The sequence below is a fragment of the Melopsittacus undulatus genome, unplaced genomic scaffold (genome assembly GCF_012275295.1).
Source record: "Melopsittacus undulatus isolate bMelUnd1 unplaced genomic scaffold, bMelUnd1.mat.Z mat_scaffold_56_arrow_ctg1, whole genome shotgun sequence".
NCBI lineage: Eukaryota > Metazoa > Chordata > Aves > Psittaciformes > Psittaculidae > Melopsittacus > Melopsittacus undulatus.
Genome location: NW_022994426.1, coordinates 609,685 through 630,572, shown reverse-complemented (window position 1 = coordinate 630,572; position 20,888 = coordinate 609,685). Strand labels below are relative to the sequence as shown.

At 56.4% G+C, this 20,888-nt stretch overlaps 2 protein-coding genes and 1 long non-coding RNA gene across 3 annotated transcripts; all 3 read right to left on the bottom strand.

The window, feature by feature from the left end:
- Positions 1–825: 825 nt before the first annotated feature.
- Positions 826–7,261, bottom strand: LOC117438721 (hydrocephalus-inducing protein homolog; the record flags this gene model as incomplete). The annotated part of the gene is made up of 6 exons (XM_034074165.1): positions 7,175–7,261; positions 6,325–6,605; positions 5,929–6,148; positions 1,745–1,867; positions 1,128–1,278; positions 826–996 (listed from the first exon to the last, which is right to left on the bottom strand). Coding segments are annotated over exons 1-6 (1,033 nt in total), but the record flags the coding sequence as incomplete, so codon positions are not given.
- On the bottom strand, positions 2,789–3,557 carry LOC117438726 (uncharacterized). Its single transcript, XR_004550958.1, has 3 exons — positions 3,470–3,557; positions 3,060–3,210; positions 2,789–2,812 (listed from the first exon to the last, which is right to left on the bottom strand). It is a non-coding gene; the product is annotated as an uncharacterized lncRNA (long non-coding RNA).
- Positions 7,262–7,763: 502 nt separating the features above from the next.
- LOC117438720 (hydrocephalus-inducing protein homolog) lies at positions 7,764–15,465 on the bottom strand. Its single transcript, XM_034074164.1, has 11 exons — positions 15,451–15,465; positions 15,024–15,176; positions 13,005–13,182; positions 12,409–12,539; positions 11,548–11,681; positions 10,621–10,757; positions 9,647–9,774; positions 9,368–9,559; positions 8,823–8,972; positions 8,003–8,107; positions 7,764–7,769 (listed from the first exon to the last, which is right to left on the bottom strand). Exons 1-11 carry the CDS (start codon positions 15,463–15,465, stop codon positions 7,764–7,766), a joined length of 1,329 nt encoding a protein of 442 aa, XP_033930055.1.
- Positions 15,466–20,888: the final 5,423 nt, after the last annotated feature.

Genomic DNA, 20,888 nt, shown 5'->3' with positions numbered 1-20,888 from the left:
ATGAGGTCTCCATGCAGGCCTTCCATTCTCCAGGCTGAACAGCCCCAACTTTCTCAGCCTGTCTTTGTACAGCAGCTGCGCCATCCCCCTTAGCATCCTCGTGGACCCTCCTCGGGATTTGCTCCAACAGCTCTACGGCCTTTGGTGAGGACACCAGAACTGTACCCAGTGCTCCAAGTGGGGGTCTCATGAGAGCAGAGTGGAGGAGCAGGATCACCTCCCTTGACCCTGGTCATGCTGGTGGTGATACAGCCCAGGACACAGGGGGTTTCTGGGCTCAAGCCCAGCTGCTGAAGCAGCTCATGTTCTGACCCCAGGCCCTTCTCCTCGGGCTGCTCTGAATCACTTCTCCATGCAGCCTGTAGCTGTGCTTGGGGATTGCCCTGACCCAGGGGAAGGAGCTGCACTCGGCTTTGATGAACTTCAGGAGGTTGGTCACCTCTCCAGCATGTCCAGGTCCCTCTGGATGCCATCCCTTCCTCCAGCACGCTGACTGCAACACACAGCTCCGGTGTCGTCAGCAAACTTGCTGAGGGTGCTCGATCCCACTGTCTGTGTCACCGACAAAGATGTTGAACAGGGTCTGCCCCAACACCGACCCCTGAGAGACACCATTCCTCACTGGTCTCCAGTTGGACATAGAGCCACTGACCGCAGCTCTCTGCGTGCAGTCATCCAGCCAATTCCTTGTCCACCGGGTGTCCATCCAGCAAATTCACGTCTCTCCCATTTAGAGACAAGGACGTCGTGTGGGAGGATGTTAAATGACATTTATTTGCTCCAGAGAGCACGAACGTGGCAGGAAGGGCGGGGGCAGCTGCTCACTTGCGGGGGGAGGGCAGGCCCCGGAGGTGGTAGATCCAGGAGCCCCAGGGCAGGAGACCACCAGCCTGCTGGTGACAGGAGCCGGGCCGCCCGCGAAGGAGACGGTGATGGTGGTGCTGCTCTTGGCGCGCAGCACCTCGGGGGCCCTGACGGTGAAGCCCGGGTGCTTCACTGCGTATTGGAACGCCGTGGCCTTCCGGAAGACGTTCCTGAAGGAGATGGAGGTGGTGCCGCCGGCTGGGATGAGGAAGGGGCCCTGGGCTTCAGGGGGCAGCGCAAGGCCGATGAGTGGGATGCAGTACTGCCCACCAATGCAGAGCTGAGCTGCAGCGTGGCCTTGGCTTCGCCCAGGTGGCAGGGCTCAAAGGTCACTTCCACGCTCAGGTCCGAGCCCCCAGCACTGGCGGGTGCCGCACTGATGGATTTTGCCGTCTGGAAGTCGGCACAGTCGGTCTGTGCAGGGGAGACAAGAGACCATGGGGGGTGGGTCACAACAGCAGAGCCAGCACTCGGGAAGAACACGATGGTGCCCTGGCCCTGGCCTGGCCCACCCACACCACACTCCTGGTGAGTGCCTGCGGGAATGGGCACGAGAACTGTGCAAACGTGCCCAGCAGGGACAACCCTGCACCCAAGCCCCAAGACGCCCGACTGCCAGACCTGGGCTGCAAGGGGGAAGCAAGCCCAGGCACCGTGGCGCCTGCAAAGCAGCTCCAACCAGGGCAGCAGACACAGGCCCGCAAGGGAGGACAGTGCAGCTGGTGACAAGCCCACACCAGTGGGAAGACCCCTGGGCTCACATGGCCACCCTGGCTCTGCCACGCCAAGCCAGAGGCACTTGGAGCCCTTGGTGGAGAGGGCTGGTGCTGGCCAGAGGAGGCAGCTGCCTCCCAGCCAGAGCCCCGGCAGCCGCGCTCACCTGTACGAGGTACTCGGTCTTCTGCTGGGCAAAATGCCGTATTTTGGTGGTGATGGTCTGACGGGAGCCCAGCCTGGTGCGGAAATACACGGGCTTCTCTGGCCTGCTCCAGGTGGCTTTCAGCTGCAGGGTGTAAAACAGAGAGCCCAAGTCGCTGCTCTGGAGCACCAGCTGCCCGCTGCTCTCACCCGTTTGCAGGGGCTGATACTCCAAGACAAGATCCGCCTGGGAGGAAGGAAGGAAAAGCCACTTTGTCAGGCAGAGGCAGGGAACACGTGTGCCTGACAAGGGGCAGCTGGTCCCTGCTGTGCTCAGGCAGTGCCAGAAGGCTGGGCTGCCTTCCCCGCTCTGACTCCCCTCTCTCGGGCACAGCCTTGCTCCTTCTGGGGGACGGTTCACTTAGGGACAGATCCCAACAGCTCACAGCCCTCCAGCACGATGCCAGAAGCTTCCCACCATAAAAAAGCCCCTGTGCTCCCCCAGGGCACACACCACTTCCTGTCAATCCAGGCTGCAGACAACCTGGCCATGGGCTGAGGCTTGTCCTGCAGCCACTCACAGCTGGAAGCACCACACTAAATGAGGGGCACGTGGCAAGGACCTGCCACGTGAGGCCCACTTGCAGCGTGTTCCAGGGGCAGCAGGGCAGGCTCCACCAGCGCAGGATGATGCCCACTGGGGATATTCTCGCACACTGCTCCCTCTCTAGATCATCGGCAGGGAGCTGCCACCACGGAAGGAAGCCCCACATGGCTCCTTTCAGGCATCACCCTTCAAGAGCATCCCCTGCAGCCAGGAGCAGGGAGAGCAGAGGGAGCCGCAGGAGCTTTGCCCCTACCTTCGACTGTGCAGGGACAGTAAAGTGCTGGGGAACGCTGACGTCGGGCACTTTGCAGTTGATGTCAAACGTCACCGGGACAGGCAGAGGGTTGTCCACCTTGACGCTGGAGGACACTCTCTGCCGAACAGCGGTGCTCATTTGAACAGTGCCCATGGGTCCTGAAGCCACCACCTTGAAAGTCACCATGTGGAACAAGTACTCTCGGTTGTCTCATTGAGGAAGGTCACCTAAATCAGACAGAAAGGGAAGGGCTGCTCATTCCACACATGAAAACAGACCCCAAAACAGCCCACTGAGCTCAGCGCCCTGCTTCCAGGAATGGCTGTGAGCACCCACCGAGGAAGAGCACAAGACCACAGAAAGCACGTGCGGTATTTCATAGGACCTGTGCACGTGGAGGTATGAAGAGGCGTGTAGCTTCTCGGTGAGCCAACAGCTCCTTGAAGGGCCCTGCAGACCAGTGTCCTCACTTACCTTTGCCCTGAAGACTCCTTCTTTGTAGGAGAGGAAGGTGAGCTGGTAGTCCTTCTTCGCAGAGCTTGGCACGTCCATGTAGGAACACCCCTGCAGCACAGAACTGCTTTCCAGGTTCTCTGGTTTGAGCATGTCAATAACCACCAGGAACCTGTGGGTGAGAAGGATGCAGTGAAGGTCAACACGAAGGACTCCCATAGGGACACTCATCGAGTGGGGGTACAATACAGCCCCTCTCACCCTCAGTGCCTCAGGCACAGGGCACCAGCTCTCATCCCCCTTGGAGGAAAGCCCTCCAGGGTGGCTCTGCACAGGCAGAACGTGGGTATGGGCAGACACGGCCAAGGAGAGGGACAAGCTTTTCAGGAAGGAGCTTCCAGGCACTTCCAGACTTCCTGGGCTGGACTCACCTCTGTGGTCTGTGCAGCCAGTTGGACACAGGGATGAGCTCCGTGTGGCACTTCCTGCATGGAACCTGCCGGGAAATGGCCCCTGAACACCTGGGGCTTCAGCAGTTCCTTCCAGGTGGTAGCGTAAGCCTGTCCCGTCCGGCAGGGGGAAGAAGATGGAGCCCTACAGACAACGAATAGGACAAGTCGGCTCTGGAGCACCCCTGGCCAGCCCCATGCCTCAGGCTCTCACTGCAGCACCTTCCAGCACGCCCAGCTGGCAGAGCTCTGCCTGCAGCCCTGTCCCGTGCTGGAGGAGGCACCAGCATCGCACCTGCTCAGAGCTGGTTCTGAGTGGGTGCATGGCCCACAGCACATGGCACAGCTACAGGACACAGAGGCAGCATCTCTGGGCAAAGCAAGGAGACATGGGCCCTGCAGCAGAGCTGCTCTGCACATCCCAAACACTCCCTTCCTGGCCACACTCACCTGGGCATGTCCCTGCCAGCCTGTGCTCATGCAGGGACAGCCCTGGGCAGGGGGTGCCCGTCCCTCATGAGCTCCATTGCCTCAGTCCTGCTGGCCTTAGCCCCAACAGCACTGCCCAGACAGCAGCCTCTAAACTGGCACAACAGGGGCCCACCAGCCGTGGGCCATGGAAAGCTCATATCCATGATCATTCTGGGTGCCCGTGGATCCCAGACACCTGCCTCTGCCATCTCCTCTGCCTCCCACAGCAGCTGAAAGCTGCAAGACTCCTCACGCAGGCTCTACGTTAAAGACATGCTGAGCACGTGCAACCCTAAGGGCACAGATCTGCTGAGCACCCTGGAGACGGAGACCAGAAATCTCTGACCTCATTTCTGGCCTACTGTAAGGTCAGCTGGAGCGGGACAAGGACCCGGCAGCTCCAGCACCCAGAGCCCTTCTGAACTGACCCCTTATGGCCACAGAAACCATTGCAGAGGGGCCAGTCACCCCCATGTGCCCAGCCTGAGACCTGCAGGAAGGGCTCCTCCCACAGCTCCTGCATGACTGTCAAGAGATCTCTCTTGTTTCCCACTTGCCTGTTCACGGCCAGGAGGGCACTGAGAAACTGCAGGGCAGCTTTGCCCTTCTTGCTCCCTGCAAGCTGCACAAGGACAGGCACAAGTGGTTGTGCCCAGGGCTCGGAGAGCCTGTGCAGCCGTGCGCTGAGCGTGGGGGTCTCTGAGCTCCCTGGGCTGCCACAAGCAGCCACCAGGAGCTGCGCAGAACAAACTTCATTTCTTGGCCTTCAGAAAGCCTGGCTCCTTTAGGTCAGCTGCTCCAACACGTTTGGTGTCAGGCCCGAGTTCCCATCTGCCCTTTGCCCGTGCCTGGCCCTCAGCCACCACAAAACCCAGCTTCCAACAGAGGGCACAGGACACCTTCAGCTTGGACAGGACCTCTGAAGATCATCTCGGCCAACCTCCTGCCCAAAGCAGGGTGAGCTACAAGGGTCATGCCACGAGGGTCAGCACACGCTGGCACAGCTCACGTACCTGGTGCTTCTTGTTCTCAGAGCTCATGGTTAGGGGTCTGTAGGTGACCTGGTAGACCTTTTCTTTTTGCCTGGCCTCCAGATGGATAAATTCAGGCCCTTTCCAGTATTTCCCCTCAATGATGGGCTGCAGGGTCCAGGCCTCGCTGCTCGGGTTGGACAGGAGGATGGTCTGGCTCTGCCTCTCACGCACATTGCAGCTGAAAGTCAGCGTCTGTAACAGAGGAGCACAGAGGCTGCTGGGTCATACCCACAACCCTTCCCACTCTTCTCACGCTGGCTCTGCACCAGGACCTGGAGCACAGGGAGCAGCTTTTCCTTGTCACATGCAAAAATTACACTTTGGCCATAGCTTTTGGAGTAAATCAAGCTGGTTGCTCTTGAAGAAGGGAGCAGAACAAGCCTTTCGCATGCTGGGTGAAACGGGGAGTCCTGAAAGGAAACTCCTGTGCAAGGACAAGATCTGCAGCCACACAGCCCCTTCCTTCGTGGGCAGGAGGAAGAGGAGCTCCATGCTCTCTCTGGGAGCAAGAGCCAACAGCTCCCAGGCTGCCCCATCCCAGGGACTGGATGCAGATGCCTTGCCCCTTCCTACTGCTGAATGCCCTCCCCTGGCCCAGCAGGGGGGAGAAGTGTGGCTGCAGGTGCAGTGCTGGGATACAGTGGGGTGGCTCTGTGAGGAGGGTCTCAGAAGAGCCCAGCAGGGTGTTCCCATGGCACAGGTGCTGCAGTGCAGAGCCAGGACAGCTGAGCTGCTCACTGGAGGAGCAGCACCTTGAACAGGGGAGAAAGGCAATGACAGGGCTCAGGAATTCTGGCAATCCTGCCCAGCAGTTTCTCTCTGGGATACCCCAGCACCAGTGAGTCTGTGCTCGCAAGTGTCCTTCAGTTCCTGCCCTGGGAGAGATGTGGTGCAGATGCTGGGGTCCAGGGGCCCATCCTGTCCCTGCTGCGTTACCTCTTTGGGGCCAGGGGCCTCCACGCAGGATCCTGCCAGCGTAAGCCGCAGCGCCTCACTGCCCTGGATGAAGCACCGCAGCCCCTCGTACTGGACAGCCTGGCTCAGCTTCGAGGGGCGGAAGGTCACAACCAAGGGCACATCCATCCCTGGGCTGATGTAACCCTTTGTGGGGCTGATGGAAAAGTCTGGCTTGAAGCTCTCCACGTCCCACATAAACCTTGCCGAGGAAAGCACAAGGACAGGAAAGAAGGATTAGCCACGGGGAGCTGTGAAGGCAGTGTAAGCCTCAGTGTGAGGCTCCAAGTCTCTTGTGGGCTTTCCCACCACATCTCAGGCCTGACCCTGAGCCACCTGGCAATAAGGCTTCAGGCTGGGCAGGACCTGCTGCTTTACCTGACTCTCGTGTCGCCCGCGTTCCGCATGACGACGCGCCGGCACGTGTAGCTCTGCTGCACCACGGCTCCAAAGCTGAGCTGGTCCTGGTCCAGGCTCACGAGGCTGCCCTGGCAGGAGCCCCGCACCACACAGAGGGAGCGCACCAGCCCGCGGCACTCCAGCAGCACTTCCCCGCTGAACGGCTGCATGCGGCGCTTCGGGGAGAAGGTCACCTCCACTTTGCAGGTGTCTCCTCTGCCCTTCAGCTTTAGATCCTTGCTGGGCTTCAAGCACAGAACCTACCCGAAGAAACGAGTGGAGACTATTTCATCTGGCAAGCGAGCTGTGGAGCCTCCCTCACCACACTCAGGGAAGAGGCTTCCAATTCCTCTTCTGTCCCCACCAGCACTGCCCCAGTCCCGCTCATTCCCTCCTAGGCATTCCTAGGGAATACCAAAGGTGTTTTCTACCATGTGTCCACCTGGTCACGGTGAGGTCAACTCTGTCTTCTAAAGCTTTCACATACGTTCCAACAGAGCTGCAACTCTCCCTCTTTCAAGATTCACCTCCCTCACCTTTCCAGATCTAGAACACATGGCTGCATCCTGATGGATGTGTCTAAAACAGGCTAGAGGAATTGTGCTGCCTTCTCACTTCTGGCTCTCGGGGAGTCCTGGCACCCAGCTCAGCTGAAGCATTCGCACTGCAGGCATCTGCTGCCAGAGCAGTGCCAGCAGGGAGGACAGGGCAGGCACAGGCAGCCAGGGCAGCCCACACCTGAGTCATTACCTACTAGCTCCCACCCACAGCAGCTCAGCGCTCCCTGCAGGCACACCAAAGTGCTCTGCAGAGAAGGAACAGGCCTTACCCCAGCTTCCTGCAACTCTGGCACGGTGGACGTGACCCTCAGCTTAAAGGTGAGAGGGGCTGCACTCTTGTTGGCTACGGTGACCATCTTCTTCACCGTCTGCCCAATGCAGACGTTTCCCAGCTTCACCACCTTTCCTGGTGGATCCACAACGTCAACCTGAGGCGGTAGGGATTGATATCAAGCCAAAGGAAAGAAGGAGAAAAGGCTTTCTGCCACTCTAGTGGCAGAAACCCAAACCATGGGAGGCTGGGGAAGAGAGGAGGAAATGAGGAAAACCATGCCGGTTGCCACCTGGAGTTTTAGCCTTTAGATTTCATCTCACCTTCATTTTTATGCCCCTTCCTTGGGCCTCAGCATTCAGCTTCTCTCCCGGGGCACAAGGAGGCAGCAACAAGCTGTTGGGGCTGTTGTCATCTTTTGGTGTCCGTAGGGGCTGTGCACAGAGGGAAGAGGAACCATAGGCAGGATGAGTTTCTTGACCTTCACCATGTGAGCAGGCTCCCCAGCTGAGCCATCCCCTCCCACATTCCTTCCCCCCAGGGGCAGGGATTATCCAAGTCCCTCTGCAGCCTGCCAGCAGAGCTGGCTAACCCTGGAAGGCCACCAGGCTTTGCCCTGCGCACTGCCCCCGTCTCCCTGCACAAGCCTGGCCATGCTGGAGTGCTGGGAATCTACAGAGTGTGCACAGACCTTCCCCCTCACCTGCTCCTCAGCAAGGTGCTGCTGCTCAAACTGCACTGAGTAAACCTCACAGGGCTTCTTCACCACCACTGTCCCCTCTTCCCCATGGCTCTGGGGCAGCAGCGGTCCCAGCTCCAGCTCTGCAGGGATGGACTCCAGCCGTGGCTCCAGACCACGTCCCAAGACCGGCACCTGCAGGCGTTGGCTGCTCTGGCAAATCTGGATCTGCAGCTCGCCCCGGTAGCACTTCTGCAAAGAAGCAGCACAGAAAGCTCCTCCGTGAAGCCCCAGCTGACAGCACCTCCAAGTCAACAATCACCCAGGGTCAGGGGTCTTGTCAGCACCTCCAAGCTGAACCCAAAACAGGTATTTACTTAGAGCAGAGGCTACAGCATCTGCGTGGCTCTCAGGAACTGCAGCGAGTCCTGCTGTGGAGCATAACTGGACAGTTGGCTCCCAGGTGGATCTAAAATGGGCTATCAGAGGTTTTCACCTGGGCATGGGGGAGCGCAACGCTCATGAGAAAGGTCTGCTTCCTCAGACACAGTCCTGGCACTGCAGCACCAGGCAAACATCAGCTGTGTGCAAGAGGCACCTGAGCTCTCACTGGACACAAATAAGGATCATCTTCTCTGCTCAGTGCTTGCCTCTGGTCAAAGCCAGACACGAGACGCTGAAATCTCCACGAGCAATTGAGATCCCTGGGACTGTTCCCAGGCATGGAAGCACTTGTGTCCATCCTGTCACATGCTACCAGTTTCCAAGTCACAGTGGCCACATGCAAACTGCCTTTGGGAATGCTCCATCATTTAAGCTGACTCCCGAACTGCGTGGGAACGTGCAGGGGAAACTGAGGCGCAGGAAGCTCCACGTGGAGGCAGAGCTCATCCCCCGCTCCCTGGGCTGGCCTCCCCTTACCACACTGCCCTGCCAGACCTCCTGGCGTGACACCCACCAATCTCACCTCTTCCGTGGGTGAAAAACGGACTTGGACGTGGCACTGCTGTCCTGGAGCGAGGCTTCCAGCTGAGGGCAGCACCTCAAAGCCACAGGGCACAGACTTCATCTCCTCCAGCAGCTTCTGGTGCTCGCTCCCTGGCAGATGTTTGTCCACCTGCGCACAGAAACCAGTGGTGTGAGGTCTCCTTGGTCTGTGAGGACAGACCCTCGGTTCCTGCAGTGCTCCGAGATGCTGGCACGGTGCAGGAAGCACCTTCATCCCACCCAGATGTGGCCACCACTGCCTAGAACTGGAGGGCAAACATGCTGGCAGGGCAGGCAGATGGGGAGGCAGTGTCCTCAGAGGAGGAGGAATGGGTGAAGACGGCAGAGAAGTGAAGCATCAGCTAGTGAACAGGCCCAGGTGAACCAGCCTTGCTCTGTACCCTCAAAAGCTTCCTCAAGCGAGCTGCAGCCCAAGTGCTCAGGCAGCCAGAGGGGCACAAAAGGCAGGAAAGGCAAAGAGAACCCAACCGAGAAGTTGTGTGTTACACGTTGTCTGTGCTTTACCTCCTCAACAGGATCAGTCATGCTGATGGACCATTTACAGGGGACCTGGAACGTGTTGTGGAGCTGGATGGTTTCTTCCTGGCACTGCCCACACTGGACAGCAGAGAACTCCAGCCTGTCCCTGGACACACAGAGGGACGGCTCAGCCACCATGGCACGGAGGCGGACCTGGAATGTGGGGCCTCCTCTGACCTAGAGAAGGACAGAGCATCCGGTTGAGAGCCCACCCGATACTTGCTGCTGTGCCCAACCTGCTGCCTGCCCCAGAACCTGGAGTACCTTGATGGGCAGGAGCACATCCACTTTTCCCAGGGGCACGTTGGCACTTTGTGGGTCGAAGCACACTTCAAATGTCTTGCTCTCACAGGAGGGCAGGCGCTTCACACACTCCAGGCACACGCTGAAGCCTGAACACAGCAAAATAAAGCAGCTGAGATACACAAGCAACAGGAAATGGCTCAGAAGCACGGTAAGGCCACAGGGGTGTCCTGGCTGGCAGCTCTGGGAAAGACTCCTTTGCATCTCCAGAGAAGCTGCTCTTCTCCCTTTGGCACTGCCCAAAGCAAAAGGACTTTCACAGCCAGAATCCAGGGTTTGCATAGTAAAAAGAAATCACATTGCTTGAGGAACTCCAGCAATTCCTTCATCAGGCATCTCAGGGAAGGATGCATAGACCTCTCCAAAGGAGAATTGCCACCTAAGATACCAAATGCTGGGGTGTTCCCTGACAGCGGCTTAGAAGAGACGACTGGCCACCCCGCAAAGACAGCAGTCACCATGTGGTGGAGCTGCAGCCTTACCTCAAGGCCTCTTTGGGAAGCCTGTTTCCATAGAGCAGAGGATCCCACAGGCCGGTCAATAAAGGCTGAGCAGAAGTGCTCTGGCACTATGAACTCTAAACAAAGCACTTCCGAACCACAGAGGGTCCATCTGTTTGCAACATAAACCCTCAGAGTGCACAAAGAAACTCGGATGATGCTCACGGGAGCCAAGAGCAGAAGATGCTGAGAGGCGATCAAGGTGATCAGCCCTTCTGGCCCCTGCTATCAGATTTTAGGGCAGCCACAGGCAGAGCAGGTCTCTGGGCACTGCTCGCCAGAAGTCAGGCTCTTGAACAGGGCACCCAGCACAGGGGTACTAAGGAGGAAAAAGCTGTCCAAGGAAGTACTCAAATCTCCCCGTGACCAATGGCTTCAGCTGATGTGTCAGATAGCTCCTTCAAGCCCCCGTGAAGCCTCTCCACCATGGGTTACCTGTGTTATACAGGACATATCCATCGACACGGAAAGATGCAGGGAAGTGCCCAGTGTTGGTGATCTTCACCGTGTGTGTGTGGATGTCACCGGGAACAACATAGCCAAGGTCCAGGATGTATTCGGGCAGCTCAGCTCTGAAAGGAGGAGTAAGGACACTCTGTAAACCCCAGCATGGCGTGGGCTGAAGAAGCAAATGGAGTGGATAATTCTGTATTCACTGCTCTGAAAGCTCAAGCCAAGCCCAGGAAACCCAAGGCCTGAGCACCCAGTAATAACACTTGGCTAAGTCATGGGGAGTGCAGGGCCTAGGATTTATCAGCCACCAATGGGATCTTCGATTGACTTTAAAGTGGGTACTGGACACAGTTCCTATGCTGCAAAAAGCCATTGCAGAGAAGTCCACTGCATCTCCACTGATCTCAAACAAACTGCTAAGCTGGTGTCCAGCCCAAGCCTGAAACTGCTTCAGGACCTTGTCATAGCATTTCCTTGCAGACGTCTTTTGGCAGGCAATCCCACTTGGAAAAGTGCATAAGGGATCTGGACCATTCCCTGCTCTTCCTGCATAGTGGGGTCTGTTTCTTGGCACAAAGACGCCGGCTTTGAGATGCCCCTTTCAGAGCTGGTCAGCAGGGCTGGTGCCTGTGCTGTCTGCAAGGGCTTGCTCGTCTGCACCCCTCAGCTCTGAGAACAGAACCCACCAACTGTGGGGAGGGGAGCACCTCCAGAGCTCAGGGGAACACTGTGCAAGCGAGGACACCGAGCTGCCCACAGAGAACACATCATAGCTCTCAGCATCAGGCCCCTTCTGAAGTCCACAGCTGTTCCCAGCTCTGAGACACAAGGAGCTCTCAGGAGCAGGCCTGCACTGCTGGCTGTTACCCTCGGGGCCCCTGCACACAGGCTACAGGACTCCCTACTAACTTGAGAAGCCTCCGATGGACACGCTGGTGAAAGGCAGTGTCCTCCGGGGGACGGGAGCTGAGAGCTTTCTGCTGCTCCACGGCATGTTCCTCCATCAGCATCTCCTCCATCTGCATCTGCAGCTGAGCATCCCACTGAGGAAAGTAAAGACAGGGGCTGCTTAGCAAAGGTCCTTCCCAAGGCACAAGCTTGTCTCAGGTGGAGGATCCCACCCTGCTCTTGTTGAGAGAGGCAATGGAGTCATTCTGTCTCACTGCTCAGTGTCTGGGACACTTCCTGCTCTCTCAGGCAGGATCATAGCTCCAAAGAAATGAACTCCAGTGTCTCTACCTGCCCAGTTATCAAAGCTGATCTGGACAGATGGACAGACAAGCCAGAAACCTTCCAAAACTCCAAGTATGTCCCTGCCCCCAGTTAGTGCCAAAGCAGCTTGGACAAAAGCTCTCCTGGAAAGGGAACCATGAGAGAGCTGGAGCCTCTCAGAGATCCACAACACAGCACAGCCTCAGGGTGCATTCAGGCTGCTGCTTTACACTCTGTAAAGCTGGCAGGGCTTGGCCAGTGAGCAACAAAACCCCCAGCACCGACCTGAATGTCCTTCAGAGCACCATAAACCCAACTGCTTGAGCACAGCCCTTAGCAATCTCCTGGGGTAGTCAGGAGCTGGTGCATGTCCAGGAGGGACAACTCCCAGAGGTGGGCAGCCCATGGGGCACGCTGAGCTGACACAGTCCGTGGCCAGGGCTGTGCAGGGAGGCACCCAGTGCCAGCAGAGCCCTGGGCACAGGGCCGTGGGGCGCAGGGGCTCCAGTGACACGCAGGAGGGTGGCATGTGTGGGACAGGGCAGCAGCTCTACTCACCACGGTGCCCGAGTCGTCCATGCGGGGCTCGGCTGCCACAGCCTCCCCCAGAGCAATGGCCTCGTCTCTCTGGCTGCCTTTGTCCAGCTTTTCTTGGGCCTTTTGGAGGATCTTCTCATATTTGGCATTGCCTGAAAGCACAGAACACCACCAATAGCAGTGGGGCAGCACAAATCCCATGTAAGACGGGAAGCCCCATTCCCCCAACATGCAGACAGACACAAACTGCTCCAGCAATGGAGGGAAAGGCGATCCTGCTGCTTCTCACCCCCAGCCGTCTTTCTCACCACACAGGAGCATCTCAGCCCCACAACGTGATGCAAACCCAAGCCTGTCAAAATCCTTGCCAGCCTCTCTTGCAGCTTCCCTGTGCTTTTCTGCCCAGCCCTCGTCTTCCCAGACCTCTGGCATACGCTGGCAAGCTGTGCAGGATGGTTCCTGCGGCAAAGCCACACGGGCTCGTCTGCCAGAGACCAAGGAAGCAACCAGAGGGCTGAGTTTGCCTGACAGCCCTGAAACCTCCAGGCCTGGCGGAGGTGCCCGTGAGCTGCCCTGTGGGCATATGGCATGGGGGAAAGCAGACAGGCAGTGCTCACCTTTGATGTTCCTGGGCAGGTCCAAGTGGATCCTGGGAAAGGTCCCTTCTCCTTTCAGGCAGATTTTTGCTGGCTCCAGGTGACCCACTTGGATCTGGAAAGCCCTGCAGAAGACTCCAGGCACTCCTGGCAGGTAATAGACTTTCAGCACTTGCTGCTTGCCAGGTTCAATGTAACCCTGCGGGGCACAGAAGACAGAGGGAGGTAGTGTACCAAAGAGGACTCAGTGGAGGGATGGCTCACACAACAGACACGCTGAGGACACAAGACAGCTTCTCATACATAAGGAAACATCAGACATCACCACCTCCAGCTTTCTTGTACCCAAACGCCCGAGTCTCCTACACCAAGATGCAGTATGTCCTTCAGAGGCCTCGCAAGGCTGCCCTCTGCTCAGCATGAGCACAGCTCTTCTGCTGACAGGGTTTACCCTCTGCTAGCCAGAGCCAGGCACAACAAACCAAAGCTCTTTCACCAGCTGCTCTGCAAGAGCACCGAAGGGCCTGCGCTTCCAGCAGGGCCAGCACCTCCTGGCAGCAGCTTGCAGGAGAGGACATCAGCGTGTCATCCCTCAGGCGGACAAGCACTGAGGAAGGTGGAAGCCACTCGGCCCTTTGCTTCCTCTTCCCATTGCAAAAGGGCACCAAGGCAGGAACACTGCTCCAGCTCTAAGACACCCAGGCAGGATGACAACTGGGATGGAGTGATGCTCCAGTGATGGCACAGCCAGAGAGCTCAGCACTCAGCTCCAAAGAGCTCCCGCAACCAATCGTGCCTCCCACTGCTGGTTGCTGTAGGACAGGAGAGCCAGTGGCGGCCAAGGCCAGTCAGGGGCTCCATTAGGATTGTGCTCGATGCACCTCCTCTGCCTCTGCAGCAATCGCTCACAGCCCCGTCTCTCCTGCCTGGATTTGGACGGGGGTTGTGTGCTCATTCCCCCTATTTTCCCCCAAAACTCTCTCCTGGGCAGCCTGACACAGGCCGGGTGAAGCCCTTGTGCTACTCACCGTGCTGGGCACGACCAGTGGCACGCCAGGCAGAGGGCTGGCTGCAGTGCCTGTGCCAGGGCTCAGCACCACAAAGGCAAATCCCAGCTTCCCACTGTTCTGCAGGGTCACTGCTGCTTCCGAGACTTTGTTAAACACCTGAGGAGAGGACAGAAGAGCAGGAAGTTACAGGCACACGTCTGCTGCTCACAATTTCATTCCTCTTCCATTGGGTCGAAAGCAAAGGAACACAGCCCAGAAGCATGGAGCGCACAGGAGAGATGGGCACTGGGCTCTCTGGGTTAACCCGGGCAACCCGCGACTGCAGGGTACCTCTGAGCCCTACACAGGGACAGGTATTTGTGGCAGAGGTGCAATTACAACCATGGAAAGATCAGGAAGAAACCAAGTAGGGGACACAAGCCCTCTGCACTTGAAGGTGTCACCCAACAGCGAGCTGAAACACAGGAGGAGGCACTGAGGCATTTCAGGAGAAAAGGCTCCTGCACACTAGTATTTGTGGGCAAAATACAAGCCAAAAGGGAGACAAACAGGGCAACACACACACGGCCAATAGCTGGAAACAGCTGTGGGGGTTGTAACTGGAAAGAAGTACAGTGAGGGTTATTCTGGGACATTCTATCCAGCTACAGTGACTGCAAGCCCAAGTCAGCTGCCTCCTTGGCCGATGAATCAGGAGCATTGAAAGAGAGCACCTCCTTGCACCTCTGGCTTTAGGAGCCCATCAGCGGATGGACATCTGAGGGACACATCCCTCTGGAGATCACCACTGGGATCCTGCCTGTCCCAGGAGGCAGCGTTAGTTCCCTCCAAGAGGAGGGATTCCCAGCTTTGGGCTGGGCTGGAGATGGCCATTAAACACCAGCTTGGAGCTATCACCCAAACACTGGACTTCCAAGCCACAGAGCCAGCAGAGCAGCTGGGAAGGGGGCAGAGCCCTCGAGCCGGGGGGGCAGCAGCCCACCGGTCATGGCTGGAGACAAGGAGCTCTGACAAGAGCAGCGTGCGGTACCTGCAGCCCGCAGTCGATCTCGGTGGTGTCCAGGAGGTAGCTGATGCCTGAGGCCTCCCCACGCAGAGCCACCTCATAGCAGGAGTCCAGAGCTCTCTCCGGATACACCACGCTGAAGGGAGCCTCAGGAACTCCTCTGTTGAGCAGGAGCACCTGCAGCAGCAGCAAGAAAGCAACATGGAAATACATGAAGAATCCTCTTTACTTACTGAAGGCTCACTTCTTTTCTACTTTAGCAATTAACATCTGTAAAAGGCAGAAGATGCTGAGCGCTGCTGCCAAATACAACAGGACAAGTTCTGCCTCAGGGCTTTTTCATGCAAAGCAGGGATAACTTCACACAAACAGAGCCACTCTGGCCTTATTCCCCTGACACAGAGCACTCCACTTGACCTGCAGTGGCAAGGACCTGCTCAGCACCACCAACTTGATTCAGACCCATCCCACACCTCCACCAGGCTCACTGCTGCCCACGAGCCATCCGGATCCACCCCATGCCCTGCCACCCGTCCTGCTCACCCCGTAGCTGTGGCTTGAGCCAACAAACACCTTCCCGACGCTCAGCTGGTCGCAGCTGAGTTCCACCTGGGGCCCGACGCCTTCCCCACTGATGCACAGGGGCAGCCTGGTCTCACAGCCTGTGGAGGGAAATCTCTGTGAGCGCAATTCCTTCTGCTACCCGGCACTTTCCAGGTTGTCTCAGTGCTGCTGCCGGTCCCTGGCCTGCATGGAACCACCTCCAGATGCTCCAGGAGAAGATACGGGACCCATCTCGTCCCTCAGGAGATCAGCCTTGGGGCTGGTTTCTCATTTCTAACCAACCCCCTGGGATGGTGTCTCAGAGAACCACAGAATGGTTTGCATTGGAAAGGACCTCAAGATCATCCACTTCCAGCCCCTTGCCATGGACAGTGACACCTTCCACTAGACCAGGCTGCTCCAAGTCCCATCCAGCCTGAACTTGAACATTGCCAGGGACGGAGCAACTTCCTTGGGCAGCCTGTTCCAGTGCCTCACCACTCTCACAGCAAACAATTCCTTCTGGATATCTAAACTAAATCTCCCCTGTTTAAGCTCAAACCCATCACCCCTTGTCTCATCCCTCCAGCCCTGGAAAACCAGCCCTCTCACTGAGCAGATCACATAAGCCAGACATGTACTGCTAACGTGCACATCCCCTGGTGCAAAGGCAACCGAGACCTCAAGGCTTACAGCCAAACTCCAGGGTGGCTTCTTTCCCTTAGATTTGCTAGAGATGACAGAGCACAAGATCTTCAGTCTGAAAGCTGCTCTCAGCCACTGAAGCCTGAATCCTGGCTCAAATTTTGGACGAGATCTCACTGCCATCCCATTCTACTCTGCACACAAGGCGAACAGCACCAGGAGGAGGAGAGAGCCAGGCAACCAAGACTCATCTTGGAGGTAAATGGTCTACAGGCTCCTGGTGCTCCTTCATTAAAGCTGTGTGTGTTGCAAATGCTGGCAAACCCATGGCAGGAAAGCTTATTCCTTCACTGCTTTGTCTCTTCTGGGGTCAGGAAGCCAGAGCCAGGCATCCTGAGCCCTGGCCTCGGACAGGAGACCACCGGGAGCTGCAGGGACAGCAGCATGTGCCAGCACTGTCCTCTTGAGCCCTCCAGAGCTACACGAGATCCCAGTGGGCTGGAAGAGTGTTTGTACCTCCTCTGTGGGAACAGGAGCAGGAGGAAGGAGCTGTACCTGAGATGTCACAGTAGGCTGCCTCTTGGTAGACTCTGGCTTCTTTGGGCTTAAAGATCACATTGATTTCAAGTGAAGAATTTGGCAAGATATCTCCCTCCTGAAACAGAAGTGACAGCAAACCATTTATCTTCAAACAGCACATTCTTGTTGCCACTACAGCCCTGTAAGCCTTTATTTAGAGCATCAGCAAAGAGCAAGGAGCAAGCAACACTTGTCAACAGAATTTAGAGGAGAGCTTGGAAGCAGCTGCAGAAACACCTTCCAAAGTCCCTCGCCTTTACTGGCGCCCGGAAGGGGCTTTTGTTACCCTCAGAAGAGACTGAGCTCTGGCTCAGGGATTTAAGTCTGGACCACGCTACCAGTTTCTGCAACTGTCTGCTGCTTCCTCAGGGTCTTCTCTCTCTGCTGCTCTCCCACAGGATCCTGGCACTGGTGCTCAGGCCCAGGAAGCCTTGTCACACATTTCAGCAGGCACCCCTGGTTTCTATAGGCTCTCACTTCCTCCAACTGCCTTAAGCAAAGGCACCTCGTACAGCCCTTCAGCCCCTAGCATTACAAATACACTTGACGTAAGTAGCTACACCTCTGGCAACCGTAATAACGCTCTACAGGAATTCAATATTGAGTTGATGGAAGCAGATAAAAACAACAGAGTCATTTTTCTATCAGCACAGCCAGGCTCTGATTCCACTCTGCTCTTGGCTATTCTCAGGAATTTGTCCAGAAGAGCCTTGAACTGACTGGAGCCTCCAGCACTCCTGCAGCATCAATATTTACTAGCTACGGTTCTGCCACTGACACAGCACTGACAGCTTAGAGGACAGCCCCACAAAAATTAAAGAGCTACAACATGGGAAGTTATTGGCCTGCAGCTGCAAGTAGTTCCCTGATGCACAACCTGCTCTGAATCAGGACAGCACGGGCAAGGACAGGCAGAGAAGAACCCTTTCAAACACCAACCGCCAGTAACTGCAAAAGTCTGAAAGAGTAAAGTCACTTGGATTCTTCTCAAAACCTGCACAAAGTCTCCATGTGGGACAGGAGACACTGCCCATGACACAAAGCCCTTGCTGCCCCGGCCTCCTCCCATTCCTGCATCCCCATTCCTCTAGCCAGGGCAGCTGGAGCTGCCTCAGTGCCTCAAGGCATCTGTCTGACTCTGCAGTTGATCCCGGCCCCAGATAACCCAAACTCAACATCACAACCCTGAGCTGCCACTGCACCAAAAAGTACAGCTTCAGCAAGAACCTGGAGAACACTGCAAAGGTGCATCTCAAACAGTGAGGAGTGCAAAGGAGAGCCCGGCAGGGTTACTGCGAGTGCCCAAGGCCCTGGGGGCATGATTTGCTCCATACCGAGACCACACTGACTGCTGGCATCATTCTCTACACACTCTTTAACTAATGCAGGAGGGAGCTTAGAGCTTTGGGCACGTGCCATTGCTTCCGTTACAAGCTAATCAGAGGAGGGTGCAGCACACACCCCCCTTGCCAGGGATGATGCCTTGCTGGCACCAAGCACCAGGAAGCCATCCAGTGAGGCACCACGATCCTCACAAGGGACACATCTCCATACATCCAAGGTGCTGCTGGGTCCCAAGGCACAGCCAGATTAGACTTCTCTAAGGCACCTGAGGAACAAGCTTATGGGCTAGCACTAAAGCCTCTCCTTTTCTAGGGATCAGCACAGCTCTCAGGAACAATCCTGATACAGCACCCCCACTGGAGCCTTGCATTCATATCCTCCATCCCCAGAGAACTGACCCAACACTTAACAGGCTCAAGAGCAAGACTCTCCATGGGAGAAGGATTGTTCCATAAAGAATGGAATTCATGGAAATCAAGAGACTGATAACGCTGCACAAGACAGCAGGGGAGAGACTCCTGTAGGAGCCTGCTTTGATTCAGCCCTACAGCAAACCACGTAACAGGAACACGGCCATTTAGGAAAGGTTTCCACTCACAGCTTGGGGCCAAGCTACACTTCACGTCTCTGCATCATCGCATCTTGATGTGGACAGGACTCAGCCACAATTCCAGACCTCCCCTTAATGCACCTCAGGAGCTCAAGAGCAGCTTAAGCTCATTGTGGAGACACAGCAACTGGAATGAAGCAGGAGCCCTGGGGCACACTCCAGAACCAGCTCTCACACACCACAGGATGCTCTGAAGGCTCAGCTCAGCAGCTCCCACTCTCCCCAATATCCCTGCTGCTCTGACACAGTCTCTTGCTCACATCGTGCTGCTGCCAGCTACAGTGCTGTGAGACCGCACTTGTGCTGGCACTGGTGGCTCTCAGCCTTACATGCGCTGCAGGAGCAAGCAAGAAGAGAACAGCAGCCCCTTCCTCAAAAACAAAATCAAAACATAAACTAGTTTCACCCACTGGAAAAGAAAGAAGAGGTTTGGGATTATTCCAGGCTTCACTCCAAGATGAGAAGGGATGTTGCACTGCTCAGACAGCAGCCATTCTTCAGCTCAGACCATGTGAATACCCACAGCAACGGCTCTGGCTGATTGAAGGACATGGGGGTTTTGCTTGCATCACCAGGAAAGTGAGCAGTTTTCTCTACCTATCTGCAGTAGAACTCAAAAAGCTTGTTTAAACCTGCCAGCCTCGTGTCCAGGCTCACAGACGACACTGGAAGGGACACTCAGATGTGGTATACATCCAGGTTTTAGGAATGGATTGCTGTCCCCCCGATTAAACTTGGGCTCAATTTGGCCTCCTTTCCACAGGAGATCATTTCATTCTGCAGGTCAGGATGTGAACTAACAGTGCACCAGTGGCCTTTCTTCACCCCCATGCGCTACGTGGAAATGTGTCCTTACAGAGAATAACTGATACCTCTGAACACTGTGAGGACACTCATGAAGTGCCCTTCACTCACAGCCCTTGCAGCAGAGCCCAGCCTGGGGTCGGCTCTTGCTGCTGTTCAGAAATGCTTTCTGCAACAAGCGCCCCCAGCCTCACCAGAAACCTGATGTCTCCTCTCTTGGCACATGGAGCAGCTGACGTGCGATCTGCCAAGGGACCTCATTCAGAGAGGAGAAGGACGAGGAGCAGGAAGGGAGGTTCTCAGCCATCACTTACCATGGGCACAATGGTGAAAATATCACTGCAGAAAGGCGTGAAGTCTCCCTGCACATCTGTCCTCTGGTTCTGGGAGGTGCAGATGGGAAGGGAAGGGTGTTCTCTGGGAGGGGGGACCACCCCGTGCTCCTTAGGAACATCAACCAGCTTGTCCTCTTCCTGCCTCTGCAGCCTGTGCCATGGGAGAGACGAACCAAGCAGATCGTTGAAGAAGCAGCAGATTTGCAGAGCCTGTCATGTCCGTGCACGAGCAGCAAAGCACTTGGTGAGGAAGAGCAGCAGCTCAGCACGGGGCTGACCCTGAGACACAGGCTCCCCCATGGATCCCATTATTCCCAGCACAGCAGCGAGTTTTACTCCTCACTGACAAGCTCATCAGAGGTTTCTTAAAGCTGGCAGCCCTCAAGAAAAAGCCTCCTGCACTGGGAGGGGAGAAGCAACCAGGTTTCAGCTGCACGTTACCAGCAGCACACTTTTCGCCTTCCCTTTTGCACCCACAGGGATGAGGAGACAGTATCTGCACTGCCTTGCGCCAGAGGATCCCGGTGCACTTCCAAAGCAAACCAATGGGTTTGGCATCCCACCACTTCAGTGACACAAATGTGTTTCTGTGCATGAAAACAGAGGTGCCAAGAGAGGAAGGGACTTTGCCCAGCATCACCCAGGAAAGAAGTCAGCATCTCTGAATGCAAACCCTACGCTGAGACTTGAACCACCTCATCTTTTCCCTCATTTGGCCTCCTCTGCAGAGCTGCAATGCAGTTAACCTCTGCCTTTATTGCTGGTTGCAGCAGAAATCATTCTAGTGGTTAGAGATCACAAGTGGGAGATGAGAGGGGAGCAGTGCTGCACAGTGGCTGCTCCTTACTGGGAGCCTGAAAAGTTGCACAAGGATTCCCCAAGTCACAGAAGCTTTTAAGTCTCATTTCCAGTTCATCCCCCCAGGCTGTCAGTGTTTCTCTGCTGCCTGAAATGGCAATTTCAAAGCTTCACCAGAGGCACCCTTGGAAGAACCTGCCCCATCTCTCACCACCAGGACACAGGTTGCTG

Coding starts and splice junctions, on each gene's coding strand:
- LOC117438720 (XM_034074164.1), bottom strand. Junction 12,540..13,004: donor CCTGCCCAGGAACATCAAAG/GTGAGCACTGCC, acceptor CTGTGCTTTCAG/GCAATGCCAAATATGAGAAG. Junction 11,682..12,408: donor TGGACGACTCGGGCACCGTG/GTGAGTAGAGCT, acceptor TACTTTCCTCAG/TGGGATGCTCAGCTGCAGAT.